This window comes from Gadus chalcogrammus, chromosome 15 (assembly GCF_026213295.1).
Source record: "Gadus chalcogrammus isolate NIFS_2021 chromosome 15, NIFS_Gcha_1.0, whole genome shotgun sequence".
Lineage (NCBI taxonomy): Eukaryota > Metazoa > Chordata > Actinopteri > Gadiformes > Gadidae > Gadus > Gadus chalcogrammus.
In genome coordinates this window covers 7453545-7473295 of record NC_079426.1, presented here as the reverse complement: position 1 = coordinate 7473295, position 19751 = coordinate 7453545, and the positions used below count along the sequence as shown (strand labels likewise).

At 50.3% G+C, this 19751-nt stretch overlaps 2 protein-coding genes across 2 annotated transcripts in view; one reads left to right on the top strand and one right to left on the bottom strand.

Moving 5' to 3' along the window:
* The first annotated feature begins 78 nt into the window (after nucleotides 1-78).
* pcca (propionyl-CoA carboxylase subunit alpha) lies at nucleotides 79-17806 on the top strand. Its single transcript, XM_056609612.1, has 23 exons — nucleotides 79-179; nucleotides 1027-1107; nucleotides 1586-1633; nucleotides 2476-2544; nucleotides 5008-5121; nucleotides 5389-5442; nucleotides 8345-8476; nucleotides 8854-8890; nucleotides 8987-9065; nucleotides 9488-9590; nucleotides 10352-10446; nucleotides 10919-11069; nucleotides 11441-11584; nucleotides 12043-12117; nucleotides 12519-12587; nucleotides 12673-12748; nucleotides 13160-13373; nucleotides 13756-13858; nucleotides 14130-14228; nucleotides 14681-14734; nucleotides 15289-15429; nucleotides 16369-16446; nucleotides 16649-17806. The coding sequence occupies exons 1-23, from the start codon at nucleotides 126-128 to the stop codon at nucleotides 16715-16717; spliced, it is 2139 nt and encodes a 712-aa protein (XP_056465587.1). The 5' UTR covers nucleotides 79-125; the 3' UTR covers nucleotides 16718-17806.
* Nucleotides 17807-19368: 1562 nt separating this feature from the next.
* The window catches only part of LOC130404951 (E3 ubiquitin-protein ligase MARCHF4-like), a 4882-nt gene continuing 4499 nt past the window's right edge, over nucleotides 19369-19751 (bottom strand). Inside the window, exons 6-7 of the mRNA XM_056609902.1 lie at nucleotides 19642-19751; nucleotides 19369-19482 (exon numbers count right to left, since the gene is read on the bottom strand). The exon at nucleotides 19642-19751 is cut by the window's right edge and continues 181 nt beyond it. Coding sequence (XP_056465877.1) covers nucleotides 19369-19482; nucleotides 19642-19751 — 224 coding nt within the window. The remainder of the gene's footprint in view (nucleotides 19483-19641) is intronic.

Sequence of the window (19751 nt, the reverse complement as noted above, 5' to 3'; positions counted from 1 at the left end):
TTCCATTGACCCAAACATCCAACATCAATACGATGAACGCTTATTTCTGAGCCGGCCCCTAATTGGTCAAGAGGAGCCCCTCCTTCTGACTGCGTCCTCACGTCATCACGTCGTCGGCTGCAGTCATGGCGGCGCACATCAGCACCCTGTCGCTCCCTAGACTACTGGCCGCTGCAAAGGTGAGACTCACAGAGGATTCGCACCGACTATAATTAAACGGCGATAATGAACTTGTCGTATCGACAATTTGCTCCCGAAGACACGTCCCGTCCCTCGGTCCGCAGCCTTTATACACAGACGGGACAGGAGTCGGGGCTAACCCCGCTAACTCCTCCACTAGTCCACAGTCAGCCAGCGGGTCCAGCAGTCACCCAGCAGTTGCGTGTGAGGTTACAGCCCCAGGACGTGTGGATCAGACCCCACCGTCCATACGGAGCGGCATAGTGGTCAGACTGTCCTTGACGGACTCCTCTGTCGTTTAGTTGACTCGATGTCCCACCGCAGACGTCAATGTCAAACTAGTGCCCCCCCCACACACTGCTATCATAACACCCAGGGGAGACTGATGCCGGGGTTAGACCCGGGGTCCACATTCACGCTGCTGGGATACGAACAACCAGTGCCAGGTCGATGCATGTACTTGGGGTCCTAGTAATGATCTGCTGGAGTAGAGGGAAGGAAGTGTGTGTTGTGACCTACAGTCCTAAGTGTGTGTGTGTGTGTGTGTGTGTGTGTGTGTGTGTGTGTGTGTGTGTGTGTGTGTGTGTGTGTGTGTGTGTGTGTGTGTGTGTGTGTGTGTGTGTGTGTGTGTGTGTGTGTGTGTGATGAACAACAGACTAAACGTCTTGTCAGATGTGACACCATTGGTTGTAGTGTTAGGACGAGTACACTGTGGAAATGTGAATGTTTCTGTGTGTTGTGATTGTAGCACAATCAGAACGTATTCTTGAATACAGTGTATTAAAAGTTGAATTCTCTGGTTGTATATCGTTCTGTCATGTGAGATGTTTGCCGTTGGTTTCCCAGAATGCATCGCTCCACGCCCGATGGCAGGCGGTGGCCCACTCTGCCGTCCGCTACTCTACCGTCCCGGTCCCTCAGGAGAAGGTGAGGGGGGGGTCTACACTACCACCATCTCCCCTTAGTTCACCTGTTCATAGGCTGCCATCTCCCTTGAGGTCCCCTGTTTATAGGCTGCAGTCTCCCCTTAGTTCAGCTGTTTATAGGCTGCAGTCTCCCCTTAGTTCAGCTGTTTATAGGCTGCAGTCTCCCTTTAGTTCACCTGTTTATAGGCTGCCATCTCCCCTTAGTTCACCTGTTTATAGGCTGCCATCTCTCCTTAGTTCAGCACAATGTAATAATATAATAGTATACATACTATCATACTTTTCTAACTCTTTAGACATTTAGTCGTCAACTTAACCCAAGTCAAGCTCCCCTGCCTCTAGAGGGTCCTGCCTGTCCTCAGAGGACAGCCTGCCTGTTCTGTGGACGTGTAGTCTGTTCTCTGTGGGTTTATCAGCATGTTTGGGTCGACGTGGGGAAGTCGGAGGGAGCTGACTCCTCTAATCTGTCCTTTCCTCAGACCTTTGATAAAATCCTCATCGCCAACCGAGGAGAGATCGCCTGCAGGGTAAGACCTGCTGCTGCATGAATAACAGAAGATAAGATTAACTTTATGACTCCCAGACGTGGTCATTAAAGCACAGGGAAGCATCACACATTCAACTTTAAGAAGAGAGGCATCTAAAGAACAAGATGAGGTTAGGCTTAATAACAACGCCGCTGAAATTACCCTTTCATTAAGCTAGAGCTTGATTTAGACCTGAGACTTGAGTGTGAGTGTGAGTACAAAGCAGAAAGCCACTAGAATCTCACCCAATGATGTGACTCATTATTGTGACGGGTTTAATGGAAACTATTTGGCCACTTGGATATATGGATAAAAGTTACTATTGTAATGAATTTCATCCAAGGTGATGAAAGCAAAACTATATTTATGTGTTCCCCATACCCGCAATACAAATATAAATATATAGATATAGGTATATAGAGATGTATATTTATATAGATATATAGATACAGATGCATAAAAAATTGAAATATATATATATATATATATATATATATATATATATACACACTACCAAGGAATGCGCAGAGAATCAATCTAAACGCCCAGTAAGCGCAGTAGAGACTAGGTGCAGAAATGTCCGTGGGGCTCCAGGTGAGTCCAGAGTGGTGGGTCGCTGGTCCGTACCAGTGGAGGCTGTCGCTGGTCCGTACCAGTGGAGGCTGCCGCTGGTCCGTACCAGTGGAGGCTGTCGCTGGTCCGTACCAGTGGAGGCTGTCGCTGGTCCGTACCAGTGGAGGCTGCCGCTGGTCCGTACCAGTGGAGGCTGACGCTGGTCCGTACCAGTGGAGGCTGCCGCTGGTCCGTACCAGTGGAGGCTGACGCTGCCGGCTCTTCCTCAGGTGATGAAGACGTGCAGGATGATGGGGATCCAGACCGTGGCGGTGCACAGCGACGTGGACGCCAGCGCGGTGAGTCAAACCTCTAACCATCAGTCAACGCCATCAGAGGAGACTTCAGTGTTACTGTACAGCGCCTAATCACAGGTACAGCCTCAAAGGGCTGAACCCGTACACCCCCCTGACCCTAGCCCCCCAGAGGGCCAGAAAAAACTGCCTTAAAGAGCAAGGAAGAAATCTGGAGAGGGCAGAGTGGGGGATCCCTCCTTCAGAGTGGGGGATTCCTCCTTCCAGGGATGGTCAGGACTCAGGAATGAAACGGTTGCCATAATCACATACATGCATGCATGCATACATACATACGTACATACATACTACATACCAGTGGAGGCTTCTCCATTGAGGAGAGGGAGGAAGATCCTCCCTAACATTGTTGAGAATAAAAAATGTAGATGCCCAGACTATTGTAATGAATTAATGCCCTTAAATATGACTACTTTATTGCATTTGAATATATAATGTTCGTTTCCCTGGGTAAAGGGACATTAGCACCCCCTATCGCTTATTGACAATTACTTCAGGGAGGAAGGTCCTCCGTCGCCCTCCGTTGACTCCCATTCATTTCCCCGAAAGTACTGGCGGCCGGTGGATAACATGGGTTTCAATGGGAGAGAGGAGGAAAGTCCTCCTCTGAGTGGGTGGGACCTTAAGGGGTCTGATTCGCGCAAAAATCTATCCGTCTGCCTTATGAACCAATAAGCAGGATCCCTGGATGTTGAGCAGCGTTGCCAGATTGGTCAGATTTCCCACCCAATTGGGCTACTTTTAACCATGTTAGGCTGGAAAAATTATCATTCGGCGGGAAATCTGCCCAATCTGGCAACGCTGTCGATAACAAACCCGGTCTGCATTGCCGCGGTGCTCAGTCAGAGACGCAGAGCAAGTGAAATCTGCGATAGCGAGATCCTAAATGTACAATGGAAACATTGGAAACGGAGGACATTGTTAACGTCTTATTAAAAAAAGCATTCCATTCATTGAGTTACAGTGCTAAGTTAGCGACCAAAGAAAGAGGTAGACCACTTCCCAAAATCAAGGTGACCAGAAGTAATGGCAACGTCATTGTTGTGAGTGCTACATGGTTTGCTAGGTACGCATGGCTTACTGGTAGCATTACAAGCAATCGACTTTATTGCTGGCCCTGTTTGCTTATGAATAATAGCAAATCTCCAACGTGGGCTGTTCATGGTTTCACTGATGTGGAAAATCTTGATAGGGCAACCAAACGCCACAAGTGTCAAGATCACGTTGGTGAGCACCAACGTGATCTTGACACCCGTCGAGATCTAGGCCCAATGATAGGCCCAGATTTTTTTATTTACTTTTACAAATCAATAGTAGGCCTGATTTGACTAATATGCTTTGCATCCTTTCCTTCTCAAATTACAGTGATGCCACTGGTGGCTTTGTATAAATTGTATTCACATAACTCCCTCCCTGCTATTTTGTAGTTCACCAAAACACCTTGAAACAACTTGAGTCTCACATTCTTATGCCACCATACACCAACAGTGCAAGCAGGCCAATGGCAACCAAGCGCGCAGTCCTTCCTCCCTCACTTTAAAAACCACCAGCCGCCACTGCTACATACATACATGCATGCATACAGGTAAAACATTTTAAATCGGTGATAGGGTGCCTTCTTCACACTCTGGCACTACAGCCTCAAACAGCGACCGGGAATGTGTCTGAGGCAGAGTGTTGGAATGCGGCCCTCAATGTAATGTTTGACTTGTTTACCAGCGGAGCAAGACATGCGTTTCCATTCCCTCACAGATATATAGAGATATTGCCATAGAGATGGATTGATATTTATATATTTAAATATATATATTTTATATATATATATATATTACAGAAATGTATGCATGCATACATACACACACTCTCCCTGGCTCACTCTCAAACTATATTATTAGTGAGAACACATTTTAAAGTAAGCTGTGTTTTGAACAACAACTGAGAAGAAGAGCGGCGAGGAGCTGCAAGGAAACTCACACACACACACAGGACGATCCCATCCCCCCCCACACAAGCACACACACACACACACACATACTCATTTGCATACACATATGCTAACACACACACTCACTTTGTTTATCCAGATGTTAATGTTAATCCCATTGAGTTGTCTGTCAATCACTCAGGTGTGTGTGTGTGTGTGTGTGTGTGTGTGTGTGTGTGTGTGTGTGTGTGTGTGTGTGTGTGTGTGTGTGTGTGTGTGTGTGTGTGTGTGTGTGTGTGTGTGTGTGTGTGTGTGTGTGTGTGTGTGTGTGTGTGTGTGTGTGTGTCGGTTGCATGTGAAAAGGAAAGGTTAATTTGCAATGATGTTAATTAATGCAAATGACGTGGCCACATGTGTGTCCGCCATTCCGCGGCCAACCGACACGCTGACCCTTTTAACTGTTGCTAGGCGACCGCTCTGATCAATAGATCAATACATCGGTGTTTCATCCTCTTCTTCTCGTCCAGGTGCACGTCAAGATGGCCGACCAGGCGGTGTGCGTCGGCCCGGCACCGACCAATCAGAGCTACCTGAACATGGACGCCATCATGGAGGCGGTCCGCAGCACTGGCGCCCAGGCGGTAGGCGGAGCCTCCGACCGGCACACACAGGGCGAAGGCTACGTGTGTGTGTGTGTGTGTGTGTGTGTGTGTGTGTGTGTGTGTGTGCGTGTCTGCGTGCAAGCTCATGCATAGCAGAACCGCTGTGGTTGCTAAGACACACACTATTAGCGGCTAGCTGTGGGAGGCTAACATTAGCTTCTAATACATAGGGAAAGTAATGCTCGCTAAGACACACACACACACACCGTGTTGAACGCTGCTGTCTGTCTGTCCCTCTCTCTGAAGGTCCATCCAGGCTACGGCTTTCTGTCGGAAAACAAAGAGTTTGCGAGGCGTCTGGTGAGTGCTGCCCGGTCCCCTCACACCTCCTCTGTTGGTTCTGTCACCTGCCCCCCCCCCCCCCCCCCCTGCGGCCCGCGCTGATAGCCAGGGCCGAGGGGGACGCCTTCAAACACACAGCCACACGGCCGCTCACACTAATGACCACAGGGTTGTTCTATTAGAGATAAGGCCGCCCTGACGCCAGCTACGAGGCTCTGCGTGAGGGGGGGAGGGTGGGTGAGTGTTGGGGAGGGCGGGGGGGGGGTTTGACCTCCCCCTATCCGGCGGTCTTGGGTCCGAACCCCTAACTGACTAAAAGTGACATTCCTTCACTTTTAGTCGGGGTAAAGGGCTGGTTATGGTTTCACGTCGACCCAACGCAGGGGGTTTACGGACCCATTACGTCCTTGCGGACCCTCCTTGCGTCCACCGTAAGAGCATGACGTGCGCCTCCAAAAAATGTTAACCTTGTGTCTGTGACTGGTCCGCTAACTAACCCGACGCGGAACCAAAACAGGTCCACGACTGCGTTGCAGCGTCTGCCTGGGCCTTGCGTTGCGTCGACGTGGAACCATAATCGGCCCTTAAGTCGTCGACCGCGGATGAGCTGAACAGGGACTCTGTCCTGCTGGGTCCAGCACCAATTGAGATTTAAAAATGCAAATTACAACGACATGTTTTTTACTGAATGTTGTCCGTATAGTCCGTAATACAGCTGGACGTGTCATGTACGTGGCACACTTCATTCAGATGCAAATTTGTCCAGCTCACACAGAACATTTCTTTGCATCACTGATAAACTAACACCAGATCCGGCAGTCCTACTGTGTTACAGCAGAACCTTTGGTCCAGCAGTCCTGCTATGCTATAGCTAGGGGTAACATGTTATAGGGATAACATAATAAACGAGTAAACCAATAGGAGTGGATGTTTACACATGAAACAACAGTTATGCGAATATATTGCTCACTTTCAACATCGCTGTGTGTGCAAACAGGAGTAGTGCGCTATCTTTTGTGTAACTGTATTTTTTTCAGGGGTATAAATGCATATTAATGCGGGGTTGTGTTGCTGGGCCATCGGGTCCTGTGTGTGTTTCCGTGTAGCTGTGTGAGTGTGTTTTTGTGTAGCTGTGTGTGTGTGTGTGTGTGTGTGGAAATGGAGATGTCATAACATTAGCAGTTGAATGGAGGGTCTTTGTGCGGACTGGGGGCAGACATCTCCATGCTAACGCAGCCCTTGGGCCTCAGGGGGGTAAGGGCCCTCTTAGCATGAGAAAGAGTCTGCAGGGAACTACAGATGGAGGGGGGAGGAGGGGGGGGGGGGGGTTGAGAGGGGGAGAGGGGGGAGGAGGGGTGATAAAGTCCTCAAGCAGATAGGGGTGGAGGACTGGGTACAGCTGGCTGCTGCTTCATCAGATAAACTCTGATTTGGAGTCTAACCCCAGACGCTAGGATTGTCTATCACCACGTGATGATAAGAGGACCAGGGATACATTGTGCACCATGTGATGATAAAGAGGACCAGGGATATAGATGTGTACCATGTGATGGTTAGACCAGGGATGGCTGATGTGTACCATGTGATGGTTAGACCAGGGATGGCTGATGTGTACCATGTGATGGTTAGACCAGGGATGGCTGATGTGTACCATGCTATGATTAAGAAGAAAAGGGATAGATGATTTGTGCCATGTGATGATTAGAACAGGGATAAATGTTGTGTATCATGTGATGATGAAGAAGAGCACGGACGGACGATGTACCATGTGATGATGAGACCAGGGATAGATGATGTGTACCAGTCAGGTTGGGTGGATTGAGTCTCGAATTCCTACCCTATGGGTAGGAAGTCGAGACTTTAAACAGGTTTTTCATGTATACAGTAAATTATAGTGCGCAAATGGCTATAGGTCCTAAACTGTTCTCTAAGAGAAACTCCTACTTTGTTTTCTTGCTGCAGAAGTGTGTGTGTGTGTGTGTGTGTGTGTGTGTGTGTGTGTGTGTGTGTGTGTGTGTGTGTGTGTGTGTGTGTGTGTGTGTGTGTGTGTGTGTGTGTGTGTGTGTGTGTGTGTGTGTGTGTGTGTGTGGGGGGGTGCGGTTGTCTGCCTAGTTGAAAGATGTATTTCCTAAGCTGAACATGACTCCCATCTCACGAATAAAAGCAACAGACGTTTTTTTTATTGTGTTCAACTAAATGACAACCATAAACATTAGCATGTTACAATCCCAGAGTTTGAGTATTTCCTCTCCAAATGAACGCTTTATTGCGTCTCCAGTTCCTTGTTAGTGTCCTAGGGGAGTGGTGATGATGGGCTCCTACATGGCAATTAAACTACCAATAAAACAAGCAATCCTGAACCAGCACAAAACTAAATAATTGTCTTTCTTATTCTTCTGTCATTGTACTGAGATCGATGTTTACTTTTAGTGTAGAACTTTAGATGTCGTTTTTGATTATTTGAGTTTACTTTGAGCTACCTTTTTTGGTGCGATTGTGTAAACAAAAAAGGTGTAACAGAGTTTTAGCAAGGGCGACGCCTAGTGGTGGATAATGGTACCGCGTTGATTTAAACGGCAGGGATCCTGTCATAGTTAACTTACACAAAGGTATGTGGTTGTTGAATAATTGTGTTTATTACGAATCCAAACGAACACAATCTCATCTCTCATCTGTTAATATTACAACATCTAATTTATTTCAGCCTCATTACTTTAATTCTATACTCTTTTTAATTGACTCTACAATGTATCTCAGTGACTCCCGAGTCTCTATTTAGAAAAAGGTTCCAAATGTAATGTTTAGAAAATATGTTTTTTAACTTCATTGGTGTTTTTTCTTTTTTATAAGCACTCTTTAAATAAAGTTACAATAGTATAAAGGGTGGATTTGATTGACAGCGGCTTGTTTCGGTTGCTAGGCAGCGGAGGGCGTGGCCTTCATCGGGCCGGACACGCACGCCATCCAGGCGATGGGCGACAAGATCGAGAGCAAGCTGATCGCCAAGGCCGCCCAGGTCAACACCATCCCGGGGTTCGACGGCGTCGTCGAGGTACGGTCCCCATGGCAACGCGCACCCTGGTTACCACGCCGTCCGTCTGTAAAATGTCCGTACGAAGCCCGCAGAGTGCAGATTGATCCTCGTGGTGGTGACGCCACACAATCCTAGTGTAGCGTCTCACTCTTGTCTAATGGGCCTCAAGCCTGTTTTGGTACATGAAAATTAAAAAAACGACATTTTAAAGGTGACCTATCAATCATACCACCAGGTGTGGGTGTGATTAGCTGTAACAAGCCAAAAGAGGCAGATTTTCCAAACGGCTTGTAATGGCTAATCACACTCACACCTGGTGGTATAATAGGTCACCTTTTAAACGATGTTTGGACTGTGTGTAACGATGAGTCGCTGACGAACGCCTTGTGTTCCAGACGGTGGAGGACGCGGTGAGGATCGCCCTGGACATCGGTAAGGAAGGAGCTGTCTGTCAAACGCTTTAGAGTTCAGGGGGGGGACGGGTGTGTTTGGGTCCAGGCTCTTTAGGGCGTGCGTGTTTGTCTCCAGGTTACCCGGTGATGATCAAAGCTTCAGCCGGAGGAGGAGGGAAAGGCATGAGGATAGCCTGGAACGAAGAGGAGACCAGGTGCCCTGTCTGTCCTGTCACTCTGGCTGTCTGCCTGGCTGTCTGCCTGCCTGTCTGCCTGCCTGTCTGCCTGCCTGTCTGCCTGCCTGCCTGTCTGCCTGCCTGCCTGTCTGCCTGCCTGTCTGCCTGCCTGTCTGCCTGTCTGCCTGTCTGCCAGCCTGTCTGCCTGTCCACCTGCCTGTCTGCCTGCCTGCCTGTCTGTCCATCTGTCTGTCTGTCTGTCTGTCCTGTCGCTCTGTCAGCCTGCCTGCCTGTCTGTCTCTCTACCTGGTCTGTATCCATCTGTCTTGGTCTATCTGCTTGATTGGTCTGTCTGGCTCTTTTTCTCCGTCTCTCTCTGCAGAGGTTTGAGTGTGCGTGTGTCTGAATTTGTGTGTTTGTTTGTGTGCGTGTGTGTCTGACATTGTGTGTTTGTGTTTCAGGGATGGCTTCCGCTTTTCCACTCAGGAAGCGGCCTCAAGCTTCGGTGACAGCAGACTGCTGATCGAGAAGTTCATCGACAACCCTCGACACATAGAGATACAGGTATAGAGATACACATAGAGATACACATAGAGATACAGGTATAGAGATACACATAGAGATACAGGTATAGAGATACACATAGAGATACACATAGAGATACAGGTATAGAGATACACACATAGAGATACAGGTATAGAGATACAGGAATGGAGATACACATAGAGATACAGGTATAGAGATACACATAGAGATACAGGTATAGAGATACACACATAGAGATACAGGAATAGAGATACACATAGAGATACAGGTATAGAGATACACATTGAGATACACATAGAGATACAGGTATAGAGATACACATTGAGATACACAGAGATACAGGTATAGAGATACACATAGATACAGGTATAGAGATACACACATAGAGATACAGGAATAGAGATACACATAGAGATACAGTATAGAGATATACAAATAGAGATACAGGTATAGAGAGACACACACACACACACACACACACACACACACACACACACACACACACACACACACACACACACACACACACACACACACACACACACACACACACACAGAGAGAGAGAAATTAACAAACACAGAGATATAGAAATATACACACATACACACTGTGTACCTATATCGGGTTACATCTAATTAAAGGTGCTTGTTTTAATAAAGGTGTAGTCTGATGAGCACAGGGCTGATGTGTGTTATTTAGGGTGTGGTCTGTTATTAAAGCTGTGGTCAGATAAACCAGTGGTGATGCTTGTTGTTGAAGGTGTAGTGTGTTATTGCAGGTGCTGGCTGATAAACACGGTAACGCTCTGTGGCTGAACGAGAGGGAGTGCTCCATCCAGAGGAGGAACCAGAAGGTGGTGGAGGAGGCTCCCAGGTCAGCCCCGCTAGAGCCCCGACAGCTGATGGTCCCACACAAACCTAAACCCCATTCTTTGTTTTCCCAGAAAACCAGTGACATCTGTGTGTCAGGGTTTGTGTGTGTGTGTGTGTGTGTGTTGACATACAGTCGTAATTTTGTGTGTTTTGTGATGTGCTGACCTACAGGTGTGTGTGTGTGTGTTGTATTGACCTTTTTGTGTGTGTGTGATGTGTTGACCTACAGTTGTGAGTTGTGATGTGTTGACCTACAGTTGTGTGCGTTGTGTTGTATTGATCTGTGTGTGATCTGTTGCATAGACCTGTGTGTGTGTGTGATGTGTTGACCTACAGTTGTATGTGTTGTGATGTATTGACCTGTAGTTGTGAGTGATGTGTTGACCTACAGTTGTGTGTGTTGTAATGTGTTGACCCACAGTTGTGTGTGTTGTGATGGATTGACCTGTGTGCGTGTGTGTGTGTGTGCGCAGCACCTTCCTGGACGCGGTCACCCGCCGGGCCATGGGGGAGCAGGCGGTGCAGCTGGCCCAGGCGGTGCAGTACTCCTCCGCCGGCACCGTGGAGTTCCTGGTCGACTCCCACAAGAACTTCTACTTCCTGGAGATGAACACTCGGCTGCAGGTGGGGGAGGGCCGCATTCCAACCGTCTGCGTCACGCGTCGGTCTCTCGTACTCTCTACTCAACTGTCTATCCATCGGCCTGTCTGTCTTGGTCTGTCTGCTTTGTTTGTGTGTCTGTCTGGCTCGGTGTCTGTGTGTGTCTGAAATTGTGTGTGTATGTGTCTGAAATTTTGTGGGTGTGTCTGTGTGTATGACCGAAATTGTGTGTGTCTGTGTGTGTGTGACTGAAATTCTGCTTGTGTCTGTGTCTTCGTTGTGTGAAGTGAGAAGACGCCATTTTTTAGCAGGAAGAAATCTCTCCCTACTAAATCTCCCCATGTTCTCCTCGGCCTGCGTTGTAACTGCCGTCCCATTGGCTGAACTGCTTCCAGGTGGAGCATCCAATCACAGAGCTCATCACTGGGCTGGACCTGGTGCAGCAGATGATCCGCGTCGCCAAGGGTTACCCCCTCCTCCACAAACAGGAGGACATCCCCATCAACGGCTGGGCCATCGAGAGCCGCGTCTACGCAGAGGTAGGGGCGCGCGTGTGTGTGTGTGTGTGTTGGTGTGTATATGAGTGTGCGTTGTGTTTCCTTTTACTTTCTAGAACACATTGTATTGCTATTGCGTGACAAACATTCAAATCCATATTGCAACATTTTGTTGTTGCGTTCGTACAGTGTCTGAAAACAACACATCAAATTCTGTTTAATGGAGACCAAACATCTTGGAACCTATAAAATGTATCCTTAAAATGTTTCTCCTCCCCTTTCCCTTCCTCTCCCTTCCCTCCTCCTCACTTCTTCCCTGCTCCTCTCCTCTTCTTCCCTCCTCTCTACTTCCCTCCTCCCCTCTCCTCTCCTCTCCTCTCTCCTCTCCTTCCCTCCTCCACTCTCCTTCCCTCCTCCTCTCTTCTTCCCTCCTCTCCTCTCCTCTTTCCTCTCCTTCCCCTCCTTCCCTCCTCCTCTCTCCTTCCCTCCTCCCCTCGTAGGACCCGTACAAGTCCTTCGGCCTCCCGTCCATCGGCAGGTTGTCTCAGTACCAGGAGCCGTTGAACCTCAGCAACGTACGTTCAGCCTCTCAGTTACCCGTCAGGACGCGTCTGTGTTCGACTTCACATTCAGATCGCTGAGCAACATATCCATATCCACATAATGGTCTGTGAGGCACATGTTAGTCTGTCATGTGGGTCCACACAACCTAGTTCGTTTAAGACATTAATATACAATAGTAGCATTTTAACAGAAATACCAAATTTATGTGAGTATTCATATCCATCCCTATGTTGTATATTTCCAAAAATTCATATAATTTATATATTTGATACATTTTTATACATTCATACACATTTAAATTCTCAAGTAATGGCCAATTGGTTGCGTTGGTGTTCATTTGTGTTCACAACTACAGTTCTAAACATGGCGCCCTCTCTCCCCATTCAGTAATTCCTCTTCCTGTCCCTCACAGGTGCGTGTGGACAGCGGCATCAGTGAAGGAAGTGACATCAGCATCTACTACGACCCCATGATCTCCAAGGTAACGCTCTCCCTCCGCTCCGGTACTGGTCGTGACGATGTAGCGATGCGGGAGACTGAGTTGTCCTCTCGTTTGTCTCCGGCAGCTGGTCACCTACGGGGCCACGCGGGCGGAGGCCCTCTCCAAGATGGAGGACGCCCTGGATAACTACGTCATCAGAGGTACGTGCACGTGCACAACGATATGTTGCTATCGGTACAGTAAGGGGGTCATGGCCCAACAGTGAAATGCTGTCCTAAAGCGCGCGCTCTCTCTCTCTCTCTCTCTCTCTCTCTCTCTCTCTCTCTCTCTCTCTCTCTCTCTCTCTCTCTCTCTCTCTCTCTCTCTCTCTCTCTCTCTCTCTCTCTCTCTCTCTCTCTCTCTCTCTCTCTCTCTCTCCTCTCTCTCTCTCTCTCTCTCTCTCTCTCTCTCTCTCTCTCTCTCTCTCTCTCTCTCTCTCTCTCTCTCTTCCCCCCCCCCCTTCTCTCTCTCCCCCCTTCTCTCTCTCCCCCCTTCTCTCTCGTTCCCCTTCTCTCTCGTTCCCCTTCTCTCTCGTTCCCCTTCTCTCTCCCTCTCTCCCCCCCCCTCCCCAGGTGTGACCCACAACATCCCTCTCCTGCGGGAGATCATCACCCACCCCCGCTTCATCTCTGGGGACATCAGCACCAACTTCCTGCCGGAGGTCTACCCCGACGGGTTCAATGGTCACCAGCTGACGGCGGGGGGGCAGAGGGAGCTGCTGGCTTCGGCAGCCGCGCTGCACGTCTCTGCACAGCTGCGCGCGCAGACCTTCCTGGGCACGCTGAGGTGAGGAACCACAGGGTCTGCTTCAGCTGTCTCCCTCTAGTGGTGAAACGCTGCTACTGCGTGGTCACTAGGCTACACGTAGCCTAGCTAGCGTGTTAATCATTAGGGTACACATAGCTTAGCAAGCGTGTTGATCACTAGGCTACACGTAGCTTTGCTAGCGTGTTGATCACTAGGCTACACGTAGCTTAGCAAGCGTGTTGATCACTAGGAGACTCGTAGTTTAGCTAGCCTGTTGATCACTAGGAGACTCGTAGTTTAGCTAGCCTGTTGATCACTAGGAGACTCGTAGCTACGGCGTCTGTCCAGAGGTTCCCCAGTGACCAGGGTACCGGTGCTGTCAGAGCACCTCGCGTCCTGAAGGGTTGACCTGTGTCCTCAGGGTGTCCGCCTCCTCCCAGGAGCGGCGGCGCTGGGACCTGTGTGTGGAGCTGGGGGGGGAGCGCCACCCGGTGGTGGTCTCCAGAACAGGACAGACCTACACGGTGAGTCCCCTACCGCGGAGTACAGCTGCAGCTCATGGGGAAAACTCTTACAGTTTACCCTCACCACTTTTATAGTTCATTTTTCTTGTATTTTGGCAGAGTTTTCTATTGTTTCAGCCTTTCAAAGAAGTTCTCCCGGAACTATTCAAGTATTCAGAATTTCCTCTCTCGGTCTCCCTCCCTCCCTCTGTGTCTGTCCCTCTCCCTTTTTTCCGTGTCTCCCTCCCTCCCTCCCTCTGCTTGTGTCTGTCCCTCTCCCTCCCTCCCCCAGGTGGAGGTGGGGGGAGAGAGCCTGGTGGTGAGTGGGGAGTGGGATCTTGCCTCCCCCCTGCTGCCCCTGAAGATCAACAACACTCCCAGGATGCTGCAGGTACTTCAGGGCCTTCAGCTGCTAGCCATGTAGCACTTGGCAGTAGCTGCTATCAAACTAGCATTTGGTTACCGCCACCGGCTAACTAGCAGATGGTTACTACTACTAGCTCTTAGCTGCAGCTACTTGCTACCTAGCAGATGGTTACTGCTACTATCTTGCTTGCACTTGGCTACATACAGCTACAAGCTAACTAGCAGATGGTTACTTCTACTAGCCATCTAGGTAGCTTAGCTACCTACAGCAACTAGCTATCCAGCAGTTGGCTACAGCTACAAGTATTTAGCTACTAGCAGCAAGCTACTAGATCCTAGCTAGTTGGCTACAGCTACGAGCTAACAAGAGGTTGGCTCCAGGTTTATAGAGTAGCCTGAGGGTTAGCTACAGCGAGCCTGTTTAACATTGAGTGTTCTTACTCCACGCATGGTGACTGAGTGCATGTTGTGCTCTAGTGTCTGTCCAGGACTGCGTCTGGGGACATCTGTCTTCAGTACCTGGGAACATCGGTAAGACTGCCTCTTAATAAAATAGACATATGTGTGTATGTAAGTATGTATATAAAAGTACCATGCTTAAGCTAGAAAATCTGCACAATTGGCCGATAGGTGTATTGCCATGTCAACCAAGTGTGCATGTGTGTGGGTGTGTCTGTGGTTATGTTAATATGTGTATTTGTCTCTCTGTGGCTGGGTGTGTGTCTGTGTATCTGTGTGTGTGTCTCTGGTTGTGTGTGTCTGCTATGTTTGTGTGTGTCTCATATGGTTGTCTGTGTCTCTTGTTGGTTGTGTGTGTGTGTGTGTGTGTGTCTCTTGTTTGTTGTGTATGTGTGTCTCTGGTTGTGTGAGTGTGTATCTCTCTGGTTGTGTGTGTGTGTGTGTGTGTGTGTGTATCTCTCTGGTTGTGTGTGTGTGTGTGTGTGTGTGTATCTCTCTGGTTGTGTGTGTGTGTGTGTGTGTATCTGTGTGTGTGTGTGTGTGTGTGTGTGTGTGTGTGTATCTCTGGTTGTGTGTGTGTGTGTGTGTGTGTGTGTGTGTATCTCTGGTTGTGTGTGTGTTTGTAGTTCAAGGTGCGCGTCCTGTCCCCGCTGGCTGCTGAGCTGAGCTCCTTCATGCCGGAGAAGGTTCCAGAAGACACCAGCAGCATCCTGCGCTCGCCCATGCCGGGCTCCGTGGTGGCCGTGTCCGTCAAGCCCGGAGACACGGTGAATACATGCACGCTCACTCACTCACATTATCTGTCACTCACACTATCATACTAACTCACATTTACTCACCCACATTAACTCACTCACTAACTAATCCCAACCCTCACTACATAATCTTACTCAGTCACATTATTTCACTCACTCACTAACTCACTCACTCAATCTGATTAACTCACTCACTTACTCACGTTGTTTCACTTACTCACATTGTCTCACTCACTCTGTGCAAATAACACAATCCGCTGGCCACTGTGAAGTGAACACACCATAATTTTCCAACGCACAAAGTATGGATGTGAAGTGACCTCCGTTCAGAGCGCAGCCGGCAGCACTGAGGCTCCACGTCGACAGCTGGGAATCCCCCCGTCGCTCCACAGTTTAGGCATCATGGAGTCAAGCAGGCCCACATTCTGCCTCTTGGATACGTATCTATCTCCTTAAAGGTTCTCCTCTGACTAGGAAAGCAGCGCTGAACATGTGACTGTAGCTGGGGCATGAGGAGGAGTAGGAAGCCATCCCTTCACTCCACACTACCCATGTTCACTTGCTCGTTATACCGAGTGGTGCATCTTCTCATCCTGCCATGTTTGGTTGTAGAGTGAAGCTAAATGCTAAACGGACTGCATTCAAACAGCGCTTTTCTAAACTGTGCCCACTCAAAGCGCGATACAATATTGCCAACTTCACCCATTCATGCACACATTCACACACTGACGGCGGTGTCAGCCTGTCAAGGCGACAGCCAGCTCGTCGGGAGCAGTGAGGGTAAGGCGTCTCGCTCAGGGAAACCTGAGCGAGATCAAACTAGCAACCTTGTGGTTGCAGCCAACCCGCTCTACCTCCGGAGCCACATGCCGCCCAGCTCAAAGCCAACCCCTTCATAGGTTTGTGTCTTGATCAAGCGTCTGTGTAACTCCTCGTGTTGTGTGTTTGCAGGTGGCCGAGGGCCAGGAGATCTGCGTGATCGAGGCCATGAAGATGCAGAACAGCATGACGGCGGCCAAGACTGGAAAGGTGAGCCACTCCGCTGACTATGTCAAACAACAGGGAGATATTAGTGATGTCTCTACTCCCAGGTCCAGCACAGAATGAGCTCACTGTCCTGTGTGGTGTCCATGTCTTCATCTGGTCCTACTCTCCGGTCGTCTCTGGTCATCTTTGATCTCCTCCTACGGAACCCTTGGGTCATTTTTGCTCCTCTTCCTCCTCCTCTCAGGTGAAGAGCGTCCACTGCAAGGCCGGAGAGACGGTGGGAGAGGGCGATCTGTTGGTGGAGCTGGAGTAGAGATACACCGTCCTTCGGAGGCCTTTTTAAAAACATCTGACTCCACCCCTCACACCACCGGACCCCTCCAGCCACGGCCACCCTCTGGTCACCTCCACCCCCTCTGACAGCACCAGACCCCTCCGGCCGCGGCCACCTCCTCCTCTGGCCACCTCCGACCCGGCCCCCCCAGCTCCTCACGCGACCAGGGAGAACGTCCATCAGCCAACGGATTTGGTCTGACAGAGTATCCAAGGGAACCTTCTCCGTCGTGTTCCATCTTTCTTTCTCCCGCCAGTTCACTTGGCTAAGACCTGGACTACTACCTCCATGGACTGTATGGTGTGCCACAGGAAGTACCCGGTCTCACTTCCTGTCCTACAGGAAGTACCCGGCCTCACTTCCTGTCCGTCAGTGCAGTACAGGATGTGTCGGACCGCTGGGGGGGGGGGGGGGGGGGGGGTGGGGCTTACTCCCATAGCGTCACAGTCGTGCCTTTCTTCCTCCTCTAGTACAAACCCCCCTAAAGTGATTACCTTTGGTGTTTTTGTAACGTGTTAAATACTGTAGATACTGTAGATTGTGAAAGAAGTGTTACGAGAGGCGTGAATAATAAAGACAAAGGTCTCCATTTTAATGAACAGGTCGTCCCGTATCATTTCACCGACCGACGAGCATTGAGCTTCTGGGAGTGAAAGAGACTCCGTTCACCAGAGATCGTTAATAGACGGTACTATGCAGTATTGACTGTGTACCCCACTACTACTGTTGGTTAGGGGGTTTACCTGTGTTAGGGGGTCTTCCTGTGTTTCCATGATCGGTTTGGACCCCCTTTGCTGGGTTCCACTGCTTTTCCTATACCCTACACACACAATGTTGAATCGACTCTGGGCTCCTTCTAGCTGATTGGTCCTTTTTGTTTGAACGTGAACTGAGAAGTGGGCTGTAAAATGGGATTATGGGGGTCCGGCCAAGACAAAGGATGTACCTCCCCTCTCCTCTTACCCTATTGGTTGGTTCACTGTGGAAATATGCACACAAAAGAAATCGGTACAATTCCGTTTAAATTCCAATGTATTTATAGGACACTAATAAAATTTGTCTTCCAAATTGCAACGCAAATGCGTCTTGAATTGTTGCCCATTGAGTTTCACTTTACACACACACACACTAGACGCTACGAGACTAGAGTCTACTCTGAAAGGAGCCCACGTGGTCTAGGTCTCAAAGACAACATGCGTCTCCACTGGACCTGAAGGCCCACTCCGAGAACTCTTGAGCACGCTGGGATTGGAGATCCTTTGGTGTCAGGAGCGGATTGTAGCTCAGGAGTTCGAGTGGGGTGGGCTGGTAACCGGAAGGTTGCTAGTTCGATCCTGTGTCGAGGCGTCCCTGAGCAAGACACCTCACCCTAAATGCGAGCTGGGTGTCGTCTTTTGTGGCTGACCCTGCCGTCGGTGTGTGAATGGGTGAATGTTAAGCAGTATTGTATTGTGGCCACTGGTTAGGAAAACGCAGTGTAAATGCAGTCCATTCACCACACATCACTTGTGTTCTGTGCAGGACTCCGGATCGAGTCCGATTTGCAGTCCCGACTCATACTTTAAGAAGCGCTGCCCTGGACAAACCAACCACCAGGAGCAGATCCTCTTCTCTGCTCATAAAGGAGACCTGGCCCGTCGAAGATCAACAAGCAGACTCGTTCGCTGAAGTAATCAAGCAGCAAATAATGTGTGAAACAGAGTTCTGCCAGGCGAACGCTGGAGGGGGAAACAAAACGCACGTCGTAGTAGACCACAGCAAACACACCTGGACCCCGGCGGTTCACAGAGGCTCGTGGTTGGAGAGCTTTTTAAAGAGCTTTTAATGCAACTTAAAACCGCAGACTTTAGAAGCAGAGCTGAGCTCAGGAGACTCTTTGAGGTACAAAAGTAGCAGCGAAACCAAAACCGATAAATTAAATGAAAAGGCATTCCATTCATGCAGACACGGGCGGTCCCCCACCCCCCCCCCCCCATGTGGGTCCGGGTCCTCTCCCCGCGGGTCCGGGTCCTCTCCCCCCGGGTCAGGGTCCCCTGCTTGGTTTAAAGGCGTCGTTAGGGGCCTGTGACATCACCCTGCAGGGCCACAGGTCTCTAGGGGCCGTCCTCCGTGTTAAGGAGACGTCTGACAGGAGAACGGACTGATGCTTTGCACCGTATGAGACAACAGTCTCCCTGATCCCTCCCTCCCTCACCCTCACCCACTCCCTCTCCTCCGATGCCTCCCTCACCCCCAACGGCTCCCCCTCCTCCCCATCTCTCACCCACTCCCTCGCCTCCCCCTCCTCCCCATCTCTCACCTCCCCTTCCTCCACATCTCTCACCCACTCCCTCACCTCCCCCTCCTCCCCATCTCTCACCTCCCCTTCCTCCCCATCTCTCACCCACTCCCTCACCTCCTCATCTCTCACCCACTCCCTCGCCTCCCCCTCCTCCCCATCTCTCACCTCCCCAGCCTCCCCACTCCCTGCCCCCCCCCCTTCCCCTCTTGTCCCTGTACTCCCCCAAAGCGGGGGTCTCTGCAGTCACCACACTGACTCCCTCCGTCCTCCGACCTCCACATGTTTTAGTTTAGAGTTTTATTTTGTTCCTTCGCTGGAGCCCTCCCCCCCCCCCCGCCCCCGGCCCCCCTCACAGCGAGGTGACCCTCATCACCAGCTCCCTGTTGGGGTCTCTGGTTCCCTGGGTCTGGGGGGTTGGAGGAGTCGGGCTGGGGCTCCGGGCCTGGGGTCCCGGGGCCCCCCGCTGCCCCAGGAGGTGCAGCATGCTGTAGGTCCAGCGGTAGCCCCCCCCTCCTCCTCCTCCACTTCCTCCACCTCCACCACCTCCACCACCTTCACCTCCACCACCTCCACCTTCCCTGTGTTGGTGGAGGTGGCTCTCCCCTTCGGACCCCGCCGTCACCCCCCCCGCCGTCGTGGGCGTGACCTCTGACTCCTCCATGGCTGGCCCCCCCCGCTCCTCCTCCTCTTCCTCCGGGTCGGGCGAGGAGGTCACGCCTGGGTGGGCCGGGG